This window comes from Lagopus muta, chromosome Z (assembly GCF_023343835.1).
Source record: "Lagopus muta isolate bLagMut1 chromosome Z, bLagMut1 primary, whole genome shotgun sequence".
In the NCBI taxonomy this organism is placed as follows: Eukaryota; Metazoa; Chordata; class Aves; order Galliformes; family Phasianidae; genus Lagopus; species Lagopus muta.
Window position 1 is genome coordinate 65,031,426 of NC_064472.1, and position 19,343 is coordinate 65,050,768.

Below are 19,343 nucleotides of genomic sequence, written 5' to 3' on the forward strand. Positions count from 1 at the left end.
CACTAGATCAGAACTAACTCACCCCAGGTCAAGTGTGAAACTGAAACTTACCTGACGTGTTTTGCTGGCCAACGTGAAAGGAGCAGAAGGTGTTCCAGCTCTGACCAGGGCCCTCTTGGTAGGCTCTGCAGGCCAAACAGTGAGCAATCAGCTCCTGATTTCTTGTACCATCCTCAGGATAATTTCTTGAGGTCAAGTTTGCAAAAAGCACAGTGTCAAAGCAGGGGAATAAATCTGCCGTTCTGTTATTCTTTTGACTGTGATCTTTAACCAGACAGATGTAAGATTTCATCCTCTTTCTGAAAGAGAGCTTTATTTTTCAGATATACCAACTTCCACTTCAAGATGCTTTTGTTCGATGTCCTTTATATACTTCCTTTAGAAGTGAATGCACTGATCTCTCCTACAAGTTTTAAAGTTTCCAAAAACAGTTTTCTTGTACAAGTGAAGCTTCAATATTGCACGTACTAAAGCCACTGTCGTACACAAGTCTTAAACTGTGACAGACTACTTTAAAATAATCACCCAAATATGCTTTTCCTTTGAAAAAACTACTTGAATAATTTTTTCTCAAGAAGTGAATTACTTACAGTGCCACTAACAGTAAGCAGTTGTGTTGTGGATTTGGATCTGTGGTCCTTTTAGAAAATGATCAGGCATTTAGATGCTAGTATCAGCATTTATTCCCAATTGATTCAGCTATTCCGAAAATATTACACCCCCAAAACCAGATGGTATTTCATGATAATCATTGAAGAACCAATAGAAAGGCCTGGGCTGAGAAGGATGTCAAGAGTCATCTAGTTTCAAACGCCCTGCTGTCTACGTTTCAAAAGCCTGTCAGGGGAAGCTACGGTTTAAAAGCATGGGTTAAAAATCACTTGCAGTCTTGCAAGAGGAATGTGTACCAAGTGCAGTAATTGTGCCAGTCGGTATACACGAAATTAGGATCAGCAGCGGCGACGGGCGGTGCTTTTGAGGACGGCCAGGGGCGGCGGGGGCTGCGCGGCTGGCACACCGCCGACCGACAGGGGGCGCCGCCTAGAGGGGTCGCCGCCTGTCGGGGGGCGCCGCCGCGGCCCCACCAATCGGCGCGGGCTGCGTGAGGGCGGGCCCGGCGGCCATCGCGGCGTCGCCCCCCCCACCCGCGCGCGGCTGCCGGCGATGCTGGGTTGGCGCCGTGCTGCCGTCTCGCTGCTGCCGCTGCTGAATCGGGCCGGGTGGCGGCGGTCCGCGGCCGCCATGTCCTCGCTGCTGGTCGGCCAGCCGCAGTACGCCTGGCTACGGGAGCTGGGCCTGCAGGAAGACAACCCGGGCGTGTACAACGGGCGCTGGGGCGGCGGCGGCCAGGTGAGGCCAGGGAAAGGGTGGGCAGCGTGGGAGGGAGGGAGAGCGGGGCTGCTGGGCGGATGTCTGCCCGGATCGGTGTGCGGCCTCTTGTCTGTCGGCTGACGCTGTCCTTCTGCTCTAGGTGGTGACCACGTACTGTCCTGCGAACAACCAGCCCATCGCCAGAGTGCAGCAGGTAGGAGAGCAGGCTGTGTCCGCTTGTGTCCGTCTGTGTCCTGTGAGAGGATATAAATCTCTGGGGGCGATCTTTCGTAGTGCGGCCTTTCCACGAGGTGCCCTGTGCTCGAGCTGGGCACAAAGGCTTTTCTGTGGAGTTTGCTTTGGGGTTTCAGTATTCCTAACTTCTCTTTGACTTGCTTCTTCATGCAGGCTAGTTTGGAAGATTATGAAGAAACAGTGAGGAAGGCTAAGGAGGCATGGAAAGTCTGGGCTGATGTAAGTTATCAGTTACGTGGCCTTTGTGTTTTTAATTGTGTCTCTGGCAGTTAGAGGCTGTTACGTTGCCCTGTTGGTTGGAGATGTAAAAGCGTGATCGTGTCACATATGTTTCAGAAAAGCAAAGATCTGTAGTGAGGGCCAGCCTCAAACGCAGACCTGCACAGCTGGCATTCATAACCACTAAGCACAAAAATAAGCATGTTGACTTCTGAGAAATGCTTGTTTTAAGAAACCTGGCATGTTTACCCAAGTTAGTGCCCGTAAGCTATCGCCAGCAGGTCTGCTGAAGTTCTGAAATCTTATAAGCAAGGAATTACACTCTATATGTATGTTGAAGATCACATTTAGCATGCTTTCTCCTGTGAGAGTTCTGCAGGGTATTTGGATTTCGAGCTCCTGGAGATAACCTTGTTTTTGTGGTGTGAGTAAACCTGCTGGTTTTGACTCTGTGTTTTTGACCATACGTTGAATCCTGATTATTCACAGAACTGCTATTATTCCAAAATTTTTCTGTTACGTTGCTGTATCAGTCTGCAGTTTCCCCGTAGGAAGCTTTAGTTGTCTTGTCCCTGTGCAAGCATCTGTTTTTTGCTTGTTTTTACAGACACTGGACATTTCTCTGATATAACTGAATTTGTAAGGTGTCAAGCATTCTGTTGTATTCCTAACCTGAAGAGAACAAAAACTTGGGGAATACCACAGCTTCTTTGAGATATCTTAAAACATTATTTTGTTACAATTTGTAATATTAGTGAGTAGGTGCCAGCTTATAATCTGAAAGCAATTTAATGCATAATCTCTGTGAGGTAGGAAGAAACTTGTCATAAAACTGTGTGATAAAAATGAACAAGTTAGCATGACTTGGGAAGAGAGTGAAAAATTACTACAACCAGTGATCTCTTGCTGCAGGCGTAGAAAGTGAACATAATATAGAAGAAGTTACAGATGTTCAATTTCAAATGTATTCTTTTTTTTTCTAGATCCCTGCACCTAAGCGTGGAGAAATAGTACGACAGATTGGTGATGCCCTGAGACAAAAAATCAAAGTTCTCGGAAGCTTGGTAAAGTATTTTAGGAAGCAGGGGTGTAAAGTGGTCAAAACTCTTTTGTGATGGTCTTAACATACTCTGCATTACTAATCTTAATGGCTGTTAAAATGCTGTTAGTTCTGTTAACTTGCTTAAAAGATTTTAGATGTAATGTGTAAAAAAGCATTCTAACATTGTATACTGAAAATGAAAATGATTTTTCGCATTTGTAGTGGGGATAAAAAAAAAAGTGTAATTCATTTTGAGCCTGTACATGGGCAAGGGAAGAATGTTATAACTGCTGCCATGCTGTTTTCTCATTGTACCTGATCTGTTGCTCCCTGTTGTGTACTAAAAATGTCTTGAAAAAGACTTCCCTCTGATACAGAGCTTCTAACCTTGAGCTCTTTTCTGGTGATCTGTAGGGTTTTGAGAATTGAGATGTGGAGGTATAAGGCTTCAGAAGGTGATGTAGTCTTAATGAGATCTTCTTCCACTGCTGTGTCAGATAGAAAGGTAGAAGGACCATTCCTTTAAGACACTATTTGCTGGCTAGGGAAGAAAAGAGTCCAAGGGGGGACCTTGCTGCTGTTCAGAAACGGCTGTCCTTGAATAACTTCATGTAGGTAAGCTCATATTGTTAGCCTACAGGCTCTTCCTTCTATCTTGAGCTGTCCAGACATCCTGTTCTGAGTGTGCTCAAATTCTAAACAGCTTTCCAGCAAATGTGTTACATGAGCTTGTGTCCTTACTTCTTTAATGGCTCCCTGTTCTTTAGGTTGAAGCAGAAGTCAGATGTGGAGTTTCCCTGTGAGCAGAGTAGCCTAGCAAGTCTTTGGGACAACAGGCACCGTAGAAATACCTATGAATGTGTTTAGTCAGCTCTGTCTTAATCTTTGCTTTTTCAAAGTACAATCCTCAGCTTCAAGTGGTAGGTGATATTTGTGTAAAGTTGCTTGTATCGTAATATCACTGTAAAATGAAATGGGAGTGAACAGGGGACTTCTCAATTCATACGAGTGAATTTCAGATATCAGCATACTCATTGGCAGTCTGGTTGCTGTGTACATACAGCATGTTTTTAACAAAGGGCCATAGTTTAGGAAAAGATATTAAACAGGTTGCTGAAAGACTGAAGACGTGCATTCATTTTCAGCAGTGTGTGAAAACTGAATCTCGCATAGTTGCTTTGAGATGCTGTAAAAATGAGTCGTTTGCTCATGAAAAATTTAAATGACTGTGTTGTTGTGGGGTAGTTATCCCTCTTTTCCAATTTACTCCACATTGTATTAAAAAATGTATGTCCTGACTGAAAAGAAATGTTCTTTAACCCCAAGCTGCGAGATTCATTACTGTTGAATAATTCTCTCATTAGATTTCTTTTTTTTTTTTTAATTTTCTCTATTATTTTCCTTTATTAATTTCCTCCTACTGTATGAGAGTGTGACTCCTTTATCTGTTGTGTTGTTTCTTTAAGCTTTGAATAACTCAGGCAGAATTGAATGTCTTATATTGAAAAAGTCCATATTGAATTTTACTTGGTGTGCATATATGCCTGGTAGTAGTAGGAGAGAAAATGTGATGGAAATTGATGTGTATTAAAAATATATATATATCTTGTTATTTATATTTTCAGGTCTCATTGGAAATGGGAAAGATTTATGTTGAGGGTGTTGGGGAAGTGCAGGAGTATGTTGATGTCTGCGACTATGCTGTTGGTTTGTCCCGAATGATTGGTGGACCTGTTTTGCCTTCAGAAAGTATGTGTTCTGGTTTTTTCTTCACCCTTGTTTCAACTTCTGGTTTTCATGTTAGTGGAAGGATGAGGATGTACTGCACTGAAATCTCTGTGCTTGAGTTATTTATCAAGCGTGTTGCCTATAAGTAGATGTGCACGGTAGTGCCACCTAATGAAGTATCTGTCCTATGGCATGCATCAGGAGAGGCAATTTTTCCTCCATGAAGCATTATATTCTCTCTGCCATCTCTGTAGTAGAGGTGCTGGAGGAAAGCATGTAAAAATTTTGTCAGTATGCTTAAAAATGTGAAGCCTTTTGTCAGCTGTTACTTACTGAGCAACCAACATTCTATTAACTGAGTAGTTAAAATGACAAATTTTCTCACTATCATTAGTTTTTTTCCCCACAATCTGGCTAATCTTGCTGCAGTAAGGTGCAGAGCCCTTGTAATACAGCTCTCTACAAGCTAGTGCTCTGATAGACAGAGGAATAGTGACAGGCCCCCTCCTCACAGCATCTTATGCATTCATTGAATGGATACAAATCGTGGTATGTTCTGTCTTTTCCTTCAGGATCTGGTCATGCTCTTATAGAGCAGTGGAATCCTGTTGGGTTAGTGGGAATCATCACAGCCTTTAACTTCCCCGTGGCAGTGTATGGGTGGAACAGTGCAATTGCAATGATCTGTGGAAATGCTTGTCTCTGGTAAGGCACAGCTGTCCAGCATGATGTAGCAGTATTTTAAAATTGCAGAACTGTTTTCTCATGCATGTAACTGTTATCATATTTCAAGTGTTTCCACATATTTGATTCTATTTCATGTAGGGCTAATTTCTGTTTTTTGTAAGGTATGTGAGTCAAAAAGTGCAATTTTTTTTTTTTTTTTTTTTTTTTTGTAACCTTGTTAATGTCTTTCATGAGGTTTTGAGATCCAGACCCATTCAGGATTTAGTCAAATGGCAAATTGGTGAAAACGTAAATTGAGGCTTAGCAACATTGATAGTAACAGAAAATCAGTATTTTTCAGAACAGATAGAGATAAAATTAAGGATCTTAATAACTTTGCTTTCTCCCCACTCCTGCTTCTCTTCCATCTGTCTGCTTCATTATAATGTCTGGCAACGTTTCCAGTTCACACTGAGCTCATCAGCTCTAAATGCTCAGTGCTGTACAGAAGCATTTGAGTTCTTGCCTTAACACGCGTTTGACAACCTGCTTAAGCATGCTGTATTTGACAGACTGTAATAACTGCATAATTAAACTATTTTTCATTTGAAAAATTGAAAACAATGTCTATTTTTTTTTTTTTTTTTTTTGTCCAGGAAAGGTGCTCCCACAACTTCTCTCACAAGCGTAGCTGTTACAAAGTGAGTTCTGGTTCCTTGCTTTCTGTTTTCCTTTTTAAACAAACTGTTTTATGGGTGAGATAGTGCTTAGTGTGAGAACTTCCTTTCCCTTGTAACATATAATGTAATAATACACAGTGTATATTGCTTGTTACCTATGCTGTTGCCCTTTTTTTTTTTTCTGGGTCTAGTTTTGTGCTTCCACTGAGGAACATCTAGCTGTGGTGTTTGCTTTGCTGTAGAAGATGAATAGCTTGTAAAATTCAGCTATCCTATCCTTAATCTCTCATATTTCTGAATCATCCATTTCTTTTGAAGCCCAACATCAGCACTTGGTTATGTTTTTTTTCATTTTTTGAGGGTGGCAAATTCTTTTGGTTGGCTCTATAGACCTATCTCCTGAAGATATGTTTGCACAGTCGTTATTATCCAGAACTAGTAACATCACTGCATGGCTTTCCAGGGTTCAGAACTCATTCCTGATAGAAAGGAGAACCCTGACAAATAAATGTGATAGTGATACTTGCTCTAGAGTTATTGCTACTTTCCTTACTATGCTGGCATTTTAAGCGTGTATCTGCTGCATGATGCAAAGAAGTTTTATGCAAAATATAAATGACTCCTTTAAAATGACTGACTTTATAGTCTTGTAACTTTAATGTGGACCTGAGAACATGGCCCCAGACTAGTTGCAAGTATTATATCTGACTATGGCAATCAAGAAAAACAAGAAGGGCTTCTTTAAGTATATTAATAACAAAAGGAAGTCTAGGGAAAATGTGGGTGTGTGGGTGTGCTGCTGAATAAGATGGGTGCCTCAGTAGTGGAGGACACGTAGAAGGCAGTTTCTAAATGCCTCCTTGCTTCAGTGTTGTTATATTGTTATTGTTAAGACTGACCCACTGTAATCTCAGATTTTGGGGGTAAAAGAGAGAACCTGAAGAAGGGAAGACTTCCCCTTGGTGGAGCAGGATTTGGTCAGAGATCATCCAGGCAAACTCAACGTGTATACATCCTTGTGCCATGATGGGATGCACCTATTGGTGATGAGAGAGCTGGCAGAAGTGATCACTGAACCAATTTCTATCATCTTTGAAAGGTCATGGAGAACAGGAGAGGTGTGAGGACTAAAACAGCCAATGTCTCTCCAGCCTTCATAAAGGGCAAAAGGAAAGACTCTGGAAACTACAGACCACTCAGCTTCATCTCTGTCTCTGGGAAAGTGTTGGAACAATTTATTATGGATGTCATCTCCAAGCAAGTGGAAGAAAATAAGGTTTTCAGGAGTAGTCAGCACTAAGGGGAAATCATGCTTGACCAACCTGGTGGAATTCTGTGGGTAGATGAGGGGAAAGCAGTGGATGCTGTTAACCTTGACATAAGCAAGGCTTTTGGCCCTGTCTCCTGTAACATCCTTGTAGGTAAGCTTAGGAAGTGTGAGATCTATGAGTATACAGTGAGGGTAGACTGAGATCTGGGTGACTCGGAGGGTTGTAATGAGTGGTGCAGAATCTGTTTAGAGGCCTGTAGCTAGCAGAGTGTTCTCCAGGGATCAGTACTGCATCTGGTCTTTAACATCTTCATCAGTGACCTGAAGAAAGGGATAGAGTGCACCCTCAGCAAGCTTGCTGACGTTGCAAAGCAGAGAGTAGTGGCTGGCACACCAGAAGGCAGTGCTGCTATTCAGCAAGACCTGGACAGGCTGGAGAGTTGGGCAGAGAGGAACCTGATGAAATTGAATAAGGTCAAATGTAGAATCCTACATCTGGGGAGAATATACTCATGCATGAGTATAGGTTAGGGGCTGACTTTCTGGAAGGGTGCTCTATGGAGAAGGATCTGTGTGTTCTGGTGGACAACAGGTTGGCTGTGAGCCAGTGGTGTGCCTTTGTGGCTAAGAAGTCCAGTGGTATCCTGAGAGGATAAAAAGGAGGATGGGCAGCAGGTCCGGCGAGGTGATTCCTTCCCCTCTATTCTGCTTTTGGTGAGGCCACATCTGGAGTACTGTGTCCAGTTGCAGGCTCCTCAGCTCAAGAAAGATGGGGAGCTACCAGAGAGATTGCAATGGAGAGCCACAAAGATAATTAGGAGCCAGGAATTTTTCCCCTGTGCAAAAAGTCTGAGATGCCTGGGACTGTTTAGCTTGGAGAAGACTGAGGGAAGATCTTATCAATGCTTATGAATATGTAAAAGGTAGAAGTCGAGTGGATGGGGCCAGGCTCTTTTTGGTGGTGCCCCGTGAGAGGACGAGGCTTCAACTGGAACAGAGGAGGTTTTGTATGAAGTTGAGAAAAAAAAAATTCTTTACTGTGGGGCTGACAGAGCACTGGAGAGATTGTGGAGCCTCATTCTGTAGAGACATTCAAGACCCACTTGGACTCTTTCTTGTGCAGCCTACTCTGAGGGGTGGACTAGATGATCTCCAGAGGCTCTTTCCAGCTCCAGTAATTCTGTGATTTTTAAGTAACTTCTTGAAGTTATGTAAACATCTCTTTCTAATGGTGAAAGATTGTAGGGACAAGGTTTTTATACAATGCTCTAATGCTTCCCTGTGCCAGTTATGTGGATGCATAGGGAATGTATTTTCAGGTGTTTTTCTGCCTGAACAATGGTTGTAACATGCTTGAGTATTTATTGTATAAACTATCTGCAAGACTGTTGCTTTAAAAAAAGAAAATAATGATAATCTGAGGCTCTCTCATGTGTCTTTAATAGCTCATTGCCTATTATATGCACCCATTGGATAACTGAATTTTTTATGTTGTTGATTTTAGGATAATTGCCAAGGTCTTGGAGGATAACAAGATGCCTGGAGCTGTCTGTTCTTTGGTCTGTGGTGGAGCAGACATTGGGTAGGTAATGTTTCTTGTGTTTTGTGAGTATGTATCTAATGTAAACATACTATGTATTCCAGCTTGCTGTTGTGACATTAGCTACTAACAAGTAACTTACCAGACATTCAAGTTAAGTGAAGAAATGAAGAGATGTGGATCAGTTTCCGTTCTACTGCATGTGGTTACACCCCAAAATATGGCCTACATAAAATTTCACTCATCTTACTCTTTTTTTTGATTTATTTTTTTTAGTCCATCAGTTTTTCAGACCATTTGTAGAGAAGAATGACTCCCCATGTTCCATGCTTACACTAAGCTGCGCAGCTGTGCATGGATGTGTAACATTGCTTGGAGGCCCTGAAATGTATAAATTTCTCCTACAAGTGCATAGCTCAGCATTTCAAGAGAAGTGATATCAAAATAGATGATGGCTATTAAAGTTGTAGGGATGCTTGTCTTCTTCTTAGGGAATGGAACAATTGAAACTGATCTCACTGTGTTCTTTGGCATGTATTTAATCGTACAGGTGATGCACTTATTGTGTGGCATGAAGCAGGGCAGGGAAGCAGTCTTGTCCCTCTTCTCTGAGAGATAAGAAGCTTTCCTGATGGCTTTTCAGTCGTTTACGAAATGTTTGGTTTACGTGGGAGGTGTGAGCAGCTTTTCCAGCCGTTTACTCTTTCTGTAAATGTGGTGGCATGTCCTGTTGTGCAGGACAGCAATGGCGAGAGATGGGAGAATGGACCTGCTGTCTTTCACTGGCAGCACGGAAGTGGGCAAGCAGGTAGCGCTCATGGTTCAGGAGAGATTCGGTGAGTGGGAGTCTTTTCTTTCTCTTTTTGTGGTTGGGAAAGGTAGGGTAAACCTCGTAGGATTTTAAAATACAACTTGTTTCACCTATCTCCTGTTTTAACATTTTTTCATCTTGATGAAGGTAAGATGAGGAGGCACCTCAGATGTAGCTACTGCTTTTTCTTCTACTTCAGTCACAGTTCAGTTGTTGCTTTTTTTCCCCCAAGATTTCCACAAACCCATTTTACTGTAGTTAATTTGGAATAAGTTCTTGTGACTGTCTTACAGAGACTGACAGATGACAGTTTTTTGGCAAATCCATTCATGAAAAAATATCCCTTCACCTCTACTCCTAATAAATATAGGAGAAAATGTAGGACCTTTGAGATATGTCTTCAAATACCTACAATAAAAATTGCATAGGTGTGAAACCATGCACAGTTGCAGGGTTCTAAGTTTTTAGTTTTAAAAAGAATATATTGTGGACAAGATTGTCCTAAGTGCCAAAAAGAATTCAGAGTAGATTGCAAACTTTCATTCATAAGTAGATGGCAATTCCTTCTTTTAGTTTTGAGATAAAGCGGTTGCTAGGGAAATAATTAAGACTGCTGAAGTGTTAATTTATTTTTGTATGCACAGCACCTCCTAATCTTCATCTGCCTCGTATTATTTATTCTGCAGCTTGTTTTGCTTTCTTCTTTTCCTTTCTAGTGCTATTTTACCTCATTTTTTTTTAAGCTTTTTTCTTTTCCAGCTGTTCTCCAGGTTGTCATCCTTCACAGTCTGTTATAGATGCAGTATCCAATGTAATTTACTCCTCTGGCTAGTGCAATTTGTTGACAGTGATGCCTAAAAATTTCTGCCCAGAAAATAAAGTGGAATGAAATCTAAATTCAGTTACTGATGACTTTGCTGAAATGCATACTGAATAGATGTACGACTCATGTAATTTTTGTATGTCTTTATTAGGCCGAAGTCTGCTGGAACTGGGAGGAAACAATGCCATCATTGGTAATATACAGTGTAGAAATTTGGTCCCATGGACATTATTTGAAACTTAGTATACATAAGTTTGTAACAAATTGTTCTTTTTTTTCTTTTTTTGTTTCAGTGGAGCTTAAAAAGTGCTCAGTATAACATTTTTGTGTGTTTTTATAATCTTCTTCTGTCTTAGGTGTTGCTGAGGGGGCAGTGATTCAGGATAAAACTGAGAGTTCAAGATGTTATTAGTCTTGTGTTGAATGGCACGGGGTTGTGAACAGTGCTGCTAATGAAATTTGACTTTAGGATCTGAACACTTGGGCGCAATTTTTAGCACTGCAGAGTAAAAGAACGTGTGCATACGTATGCACAGACCTATGAATGACACCGATGATAGTATTTGACCACTTAAAGTCTTTGGAAGTAGAGCACGTAGGTATTCATTTCAATAGCCTGTTTCACAGGTCTAAGTGATTTAGATCATGTTCTGATTAACAGGCAAAAATAAAATAAATGCTGTAAAAATGAACATTAGAAAGAGAGAAAATAGAAACCACCTGAATACCTAAATTGCTGTTCATATTTTTTATTAATGCCTTTTCCTTCACCTTTCTTGTGATTTGAACCAATATAATTGCCTGTCTAGAATATTAAGCACTTTCAAAAATCCAGTTTGAGTAGTATATTTTTTTTTCTTGTATAGAATAGCATGAACTTTCTGTACAGTTAGTGAAGAATGTTTATTTTTTTCATATAAAAGTCCATTTTTTTTTCTGAAGTTGACTTTGAATGAAGGCTTAAACTTTACTTGCTTGGACTTTGAGTCAGATTTGTCTCCCCCAAATTCTGTGGGTCTAGTAAAACTGAGTGATATTTTTGGAATCCTCTGGGTCTTACGCTTACTTGCCTTAGTTTAAATATTTCCATGCCTTCTAGCCACAGATTTCTTCAGCTTATTTTCATCTCACATTTATATTGGGTAGCTGTGCATTGTAGCTACTATTTTCTTGTGTGCCACCTGCATACACTTCTCTTCATGCTACTACACTTCTCATGGAGGGAAGGTGGAGAAGGGCAAGAAATTAATTGTCCTTTGTTAACTTAAAATGAAGCTGAGTTTGTTTGCAAGCTTTGTCGTGAAAGGCTCTATACAGTAGTTCAGAGATCTGTTTATGTCCAATTGTATGTGTCTTTAGTTCAGGTGTGTAAGGATGGAAATTTTGAGGTGTTTTTGTACATAAGTCGTTTTGAAAGCAATGCCTCCTACTTATGTCCATGGAAACTGTAACAAAGAGCTCAGTAACACTATTTGGTAGAGCAGATTCTCACGTACAATGTAGTCAACACCATTAGCTATGCATTTTTGCCAGCAATGAACAGGTGCCTGCATGCCGTGCTCATACAGATGTGCACCAGTGGAGGTGAGCCCGTTTCTCAGCTGTTCTGACTGCATAGCTGCTAGGAAAATGTTGCTCATGCAGTTTCTTTCATCTGCCCAATCAAATGGAAGTCAGAAGACATGAAATCCAGACTGTGCAGGGGGTGTGAGGACAGTCCAGCTGAGTGTCATTTGGCTCCGTGGGGCCTGGCATTGACATGTCATTGACATGTTTCTGGAGAAGGGTTGTCTTCTCTGCTCTATCTGTAGAAGTTTGAGGTGTCCTCCTAGTGTTGTGTTGTAGCAGTCACAGTGGATGATTTGACAGTGTTCCAAGAAATCCAGGAGGATCACTTTTTTTCTGACCCAAAAGATAGTCTGAACACATTACCCACTGAGGGCTGTATATTGAACTTTGATGGGGAATTCATGCTTCACTATTTTGTGGACTTCCATTTTGACTATGGCTTGTAGTGGTGAAACTACGTTTTGTCTCTGGTAGTGATGTGATCCAGGAAGTTGTTACCATCAGCTTTGCATTGGTTCAGTAGATCCTGACAAACCTGTGTACCTTGTTCCTCCTGTTCCTGTTATTTGTGGCATCCCCCTGGTGCAAACGTGATATTCACCATCATTTCCAACACACTGAAGCTGATACTCAGCTCTGTACACAACTCCCTGATTGTAATTCACTGATTGGTGCAAATGAGTTGTTTGAGATGCTCTTCATTTTGTGGTGTGACAGCCGTGCACGACTGTCCTGTACATGGTGTGTCTTGGCACTGTCACCACTGCTGAAACACACCACCCACTGCTTCACTGTGGTAACATCCATGAATGTTCAGCAAGTGTTGAGTGTCACTGGGTGCAATTTCTACCTCACAGAGGGATTCAGTTACACATTTGTTTTATATTCACTTCCATATCAGGTGCTGTTTTATCCAACTGCCCCTCTGCTGCCATCTGCCTCATGGCAACAAGATGTAGTGGACTTACTGTGGGAGGGTTCAGTCCCTACTGCCATACCACTGCCAACATGGGTCAACATAGTGAAATAAGAGGCAGTACTTTCTGAGCAGCTTCTGTGTGCACTCATGTGCTGTGCTGTCGCTGCTATTCTTCATACTTCTGGAGTGGCTTGCTAGAATTTATTGCATGCCATTTAGTGTCTTAAATCTAGCAAATTTAGGGAGCCTTCAGCACTTAAACACCATTTTGCGCCTTTTCTTTATTAACATACTGATGTTTAACTTCTGTTAAGTGTTTGAAGATGCAGACCTGAACCTAGTCATCCCCTCTACTCTGTTTGCTGCTGTGGGAACAGCGGGTCAGCGATGCACCACTGCCAGAAGACTGGTGTGTAAATCTTAACTGAACTGGTTTGGATAGATCTGACTTCAAAAATTAATTCTAAATTAGCTCAGGAAATTCATGTTGGTGACTTATATTATGAAGAATAAGAAATATTTGCTAGGTGTTTTTTATTCTCTCTGATATCAGTGTGGTGATAGAAAAAGAAGATACCTGTGGTTTGTCACTGTAATTCTAGCGCCAGAGGGCTTCTGTGAATGTGTTTCTCACATGGTCCTAAAACTCAGAAAAATAATGCTCGTGTTTTCTTTGTTTCCACTTTTGATGCCAGAACTTAAATTTGATTGTGTCTGGTTCAGGTTTTTGTTTGTGGCATTTCAGAAGAGCAAGGATGCATGTGTCTCCTGATGTTTTTTTCCCAATTTTTCAAACAGGCCATTTTGAAGAAATGTAGAAGTATTACAATGTCAGCATGCATCTGCATAGTCTTTTCATAATTGTGTTGATCAGATGCATTTTTGTCATAAAGGCTGTAGCTTTACTTTATTGCTGTAATTTGAGGAATGACTGCAAATTTGTCCACTTACGATAAAACATTATGATTACTCTGTGGAATAATCATAAATCTCCAGTGGAGTTACTTTAAAATGGGTTTTTGCACCTTTGTTTCTTTTAAATCTTCACGATTTGCTTTCTTGGTGGTGCTCCTGTTTTCAAACTTTCTACTGTATTCATTTAAGCACAGTATTTGCCAAATATGAGCAGCACTACCTCTACACTTCCCTTGGCAGTCTTCAAAGTGCAGTAGTAGTTCAAAAGGAATGACATAGGCTTTGCTGGCTTACAGTCTTCTTACCACGTTTTGTTTAGTTCCTCCATGAAAGCATCCACGATGAGGTGGTGGAGAAGCTTGCGAAGGCCTATGCCCAGGTCCGCATCGGTGATCCGTGGGACTGTAAGTAGCAGTTTCCAACTCATGGGTTTAGGAGACATTTGAGTTTGCACCTTTCTGTTTAAGTTCTAAAGTAATTATAGGTCAAAGATACCTAATTTTAGCAGTTTACCAGAGAATGGTTATAGCTAGTTTTGTGCAGAATACAAGCCCTGAAGGGGAGATAAAGAGTCCTGTCATCACTGTTCATCTTGGGCAGATTAAATAGTTACTCATCAAATTTTGTAAGAATGTTATTAAAAGTTTCAGTTTTCCTGAAATAATGTATTTGGGTTTTTCTTTAGCTGACACTCTGTACGGTCCCCTTCATACTAAAGAAGCAGTGAAGATGTTTCTTGATGCAGTAGAACAAGCGAAACAACAAGGTGGCTCTGTGGTCTATGGCGGAAAGGTGAGTTACTTTTATTCTCCTTTCTGCAGTTAATTTTCTAGAGAAAAACAATACACTAGCATTGTGGCTTAGGCCAAGATTGTGTTTTCAGTTTATGTCATCAATTATGGGATGTCAGTCAGTCACGAAATGTCCAAATTGGAGTCCTGTGCTTACAGTAAAGATAGGCTTATATAGAATACCAAGAAATGGCTATGAGTTTTCAGCAATTCCCTGCACTACTCTTCCATCTCAGAGGATGGTGAAAATACTGACAGCAGTGTAAATGGTGACTGTGGGGCACATAACAAAGAAAAATTGCTGTTCTTGAACAGTGAATTGGGTTCAGTGTATCAAACTTTGAGAAATGTTGAAGATTCAAAGAAGTCTCTGACACATCTTCATTATTTGCCTGAAGTTGCTTCCTGTTTATTTCCATGGGAATGACAACAAATACAAAGAACATACTAACACTGTTTGATAGATCAAACTCTCACCTACAAAACCCTATTTTTCTACATATTCAACACCATTATCTATGCATTTTCATCAGTGATGAACAAGAGCCTGCGTGCAACACCTGTTGAAGTCTGCACCAGCAGAGGTGACCTGCTGTCACCACTGCTAAAATGCACCACCTACTGCCTCACTGTGCTGACATCCACCTTTTGGTCAATATAAGCATTCAGCAAGTGTGAATGAATGTTGTGGGTGCCATTTTTTTCTGCAAGGAGAAATTCAGTTCCACAGTTTTGCTTCATACACATTTCCATGTCAGACTGTTTCATCAGTCTGCCCCCCCCCCGCTGCCATCTGTCTCATGGCAAGAAAACATACTGTAATATTGGCGGGAAGGTTCAGTATCTACTGCCATATCACTGTCATCCACCTTTGATGTTGTGTACCAACATTATAAAATAGGAGGCATTACTTTCAGTGCAGATTTCATATGTGATGTTTATTTCTCCAGGACTTAATTGATTAAGAATTGTTGTTTTTACAGACACCTCATGGTTCCTGCTGCCTTCAAATTTCTAGTGGACTCACTGATCAGCTTTAAAGTCAGAGAAAGTAACTTCTTTTTTCAGTTGGTAGACTTGGAGATTTAAATACTTATTTAGCAAACTAAATTGTACTTCTGTATATTAAACATGTAAATAAGTAAATTCCAGGTTACCTACTCAGATGATCTGAACTGCAAGCTCTGATTGATAGGTACAAGTACAGTAATAAAACTATGAAGGATTCCCTTCCTACACAAGTACTAGGCGGGATGCTAGATTGGCTGCACTTACTCAGTTCTTTTCTTTTGTATTTTGAAGGTTATAAATCGCCCTGGAAACTATGTTGAACCAACCATTGTGATTGGCCTTGCCCATAACGCACCCATTGTCCACACAGAGACATTTGCTCCCATACTGTATGTGCTGAAATTTAAGGTAAAGTAACAAAGTGATTTGTGCCAGTGTCAGGGATTTCAGGAGAGCATTTTCTGATGCATGTTGTCTATATGCAGTTTTCTTGACAGTTGGAGAAGCTGTTGTTCTGCACTGTAATGGCATATCTCATCACATAGCTACATTTATGCATGTTCTGTGAAGAGCACTGATATTGAGCTAAGTCTGTGCAGGAACAGATCTTCTCATTAATGTCAGCCTGCTTTATAGCAAGTTTTGTCTTTCCCTGAAGTGGTGAGGGTGTCCTATCCTTGATTTGTTACACATGTATTTGCAAAGTGGTATTCTGTTTATTTGCATTACACCTGTAATATACTGGAATTTTCTTAACACTGCTTTTTTTTAATTACTTTAAACAGATGTGCTTCAACTATTGTCATTCCTTCTTTCTAGGAGGAAGAGGAGGTTTTTGCTTGGAATAATGAAGTAAAACAAGGTCTTTCCAGCAGCATCTTTACCAGGGATTTGGGAAGGATTTTTCGCTGGCTTGGGTATAATTCAGAATAATTTTTTACATTATTAAAACTTAAGATTACTGTATTTTGTTTTGTTTTTATACCTACATATGGTGCTAGCTGAACACTGCTTAGCTCTTATTTTATGGAGCGAGTCTTTGCTGATCCTGATCAGTAGCTGCCTTATCTTTGTCCACAGACCAAAGGGATCTGACTGTGGCATTGTGAATGTCAACATCCCAACGAGTGGGGCAGAGATCGGTGGTGCTTTCGGTACGTTACTTTCAGTGCATGCTTCTTCTTTCTTTAAACAGTGAAATCTCTAGTGCCAGATCTAGTGACTTGATATTATTATTGAGGTCTCATTTTCAGTGACTCTTCATTTGTCTAATTATTAGCTTTTCGTGAAAAGAAAAGCTTCAGCTAGAGACCAAATTAAAGCATTAAAGTAAGACTAGTGTAACTTGGATCTCATCTCATTTTTTCAAGGCTTTAATCAATCCATCTAAATAACTAATCTGAAGAAAGGAATGAAGTTAATTTGAATTGCAGTGCTGTAGCCAAAAATGAGAAAAATGACTAGAGGTAGTTGGGGTCCATCTTGTAAAAATATTTGTGTTTGATTTTTGAGTACTGCACTTATCTTTGTTTCTTTCATTAGGGAATAGGAACTCGGAGGTATGCTCAAAACGTGTTTAGGGACATGGCTGAGTGGAAAACTGTCTACATCTAAGTTTTATTTAAAACAGTCTTGAACACGTTTTTTGCATATGTTTGCATATGCACACAAAAACTAAAGCATAGAGTGCTTTGTGAGAACTTCCCAAGATTTTTGTCTCATTTATTTTTTGGTATACTAAAGAAAGTGGAGGAAGGAAGAAGAGATATTCAACTGATCATTTGAACAGTATAAGAACCAGCACATTCTGGTGCAGTCGCCTCATGTTTAAAGAAAATATCTTTAAAACAACATCCTCTGTCACCAGCATGGTGAGATTTTCAATTTCAAGCAGGTGGGTTTTGAGTCAAGAAGGGAAGGGAGAACTAACTGTGTGAGTTGTATGTAGTGGTGACTTGGTAATTTATTTCAGGCTTAGAACAAAGGATAGGGAAGTTTATTCCATGAGTTTTTACAGTTGTTGATCCTCCTTGAGTTAATCCAGGTTCCTATGCTCAAAAAAAAATGTTGTGTTTCCATTTATAACCTTTTTCCTACAGGTGGTGAGAAGCATACTGGTGGAGGAAGAGAATCTGGAAGTGATTCATGGAAGCTTTATATGAAAAGGTCAACATGGTAAAACACATTTTTCTTTTCAAACAAATATAAAATTACATACAGACTTTGCTAAAGCCCAAAACAATTCTCTGACTACAGGATGTTATTTTCACTAAATGTGAGAAAAATTGCACTTTTACATGATTATCTTTCTTATCATGTAAGAAATTATGTCTGTGTTCCCAATAGAGAATGATTTCATTAAAGACATTTCTTCATTCACTATTCCTTAAGATGAACATGTCCTTTTACAGAGCAGGGTGGTTTATGTGGTCTGGAAACATAAATTACTCTTTAAACATTGTTTTTTGCTTTATAATGTTCTTTCTTTTACCTCTTGCCTGATGTTAATGTTAGCAAAAAATGAGATAACTGAAACTTTTCAGAAAATACATGAAGAGGAACCACGGAGAGAGGGGCCAGTTTTGCCTGTGTGTGTGTGACTTATTGAAGTGTTGGATATCTCTCTATGAATCTTGTGAAGGGTATCTTCTAGCAGTCAGGCATTGCTGTTCCTTCTTGCTGTTTCCTGCCTTTCCTGTGCTGACTTGGTTACCATGCAGCTGGTCAGAAGCTGTGTACATAGGAAGGAGGCTGCATAACCCATCTCACTGATCTCTCTAAATAATTGTTTCTCTTCCAGTACAATCAACTACAGCAAGGATTTACCTTTGGCTCAAGGAATCAAGTTTCAGTAACAACCTTGTGAATGCTGTGCCAGGAACTCTCCTAACATTTCAAAACCATGTACCTTCTAATACTCATGGTGAGGAAAATGATCTGAAATTCAGCTACTACAGTGCTAATTCTGTCAGAAAATCAGATACTCTAAAAAACTGTATAACTTCTGATGTTTGAAATCACTACTTCATCTTCAAATATGGAATACAGAATGTTTGGGAAGAAGGGGAAGTGACTGGAGTTAATAAACTTGAATGGAGGTGGCCTAGACAATCTTCTGTTGCCTTATCACTGTCCTTCAATGTCTCTCTCCCTTGCCTCCTTACTATTTCCTGTTATTTTTCCATTTGGTAGATCTGTGCTTCAAACTACACGATGCGTTTTGTACAGATAAGTAGTGCTGGGGGGGTGGGCAGTACGGGGCTGTTTCTCAATGCATAAATAAACTTACATTTTGTGAAATCTCTTGGGCAACTAAGTGTTTTTGCTTCTTGTTTTGGAGCAGGAGCATTCAGCAGGCTGGCCGTTTTCACACACTGAGCTGACAGTTAGGAGAAGTGTCGCTAGGCTAAATGAACCACTTCAGTTTTCCTGCCTCCTTCAGAAAGAGAACTTTAACTCCACATGCTGGGAGATTACAGATAGGATGAAGAATTACTGCAGCCTTTTCTAACCATCCCTACAGCTAGAAGAATTCAGGGTTGGTTGTCAGGGCCCTCACCCTGGGGTCAAACAAACCGAAGAACCTGATACGCAGTGAGGAGGGAATACTCTTTGAGCAGGGACTCTCTGGGGAAATGTTTATGTCCTGTTTCAAATTATTTTTCTCATGGAGACTGAAAGTTATGCCCATGGGGAACTCAGCTGGGAACTTTGGTTTGGAATGCAAGACAAGGAGCCATAGCACTTCTAGGCTGATTCTTTCCACTGAGTAACTTCAGAGTTATTTTTATGC

At 40.4% G+C, this 19,343-nt stretch overlaps 1 protein-coding gene across 1 annotated transcript; it reads left to right on the forward strand.

Moving 5' to 3' along the window:
• The first annotated feature begins 1,114 nt into the window (after nt 1-1,114).
• ALDH7A1 (aldehyde dehydrogenase 7 family member A1) lies at nt 1,115-18,854 on the forward strand. Its single transcript, XM_048932053.1, has 18 exons — nt 1,115-1,350; nt 1,472-1,525; nt 1,720-1,785; nt 2,769-2,849; nt 4,453-4,576; nt 5,128-5,260; nt 5,878-5,922; nt 8,676-8,753; nt 9,450-9,547; nt 10,497-10,538; nt 13,148-13,242; nt 14,068-14,152; nt 14,434-14,540; nt 15,842-15,958; nt 16,370-16,467; nt 16,631-16,704; nt 17,650-17,725; nt 18,351-18,854. Exons 1-18 carry the CDS (start codon nt 1,165-1,167, stop codon nt 18,403-18,405), a joined length of 1,614 nt encoding a protein of 537 aa, XP_048788010.1. The 5' UTR covers nt 1,115-1,164; the 3' UTR covers nt 18,406-18,854.
• The last annotated feature ends 489 nt before the right edge of the window (nt 18,855-19,343 follow it).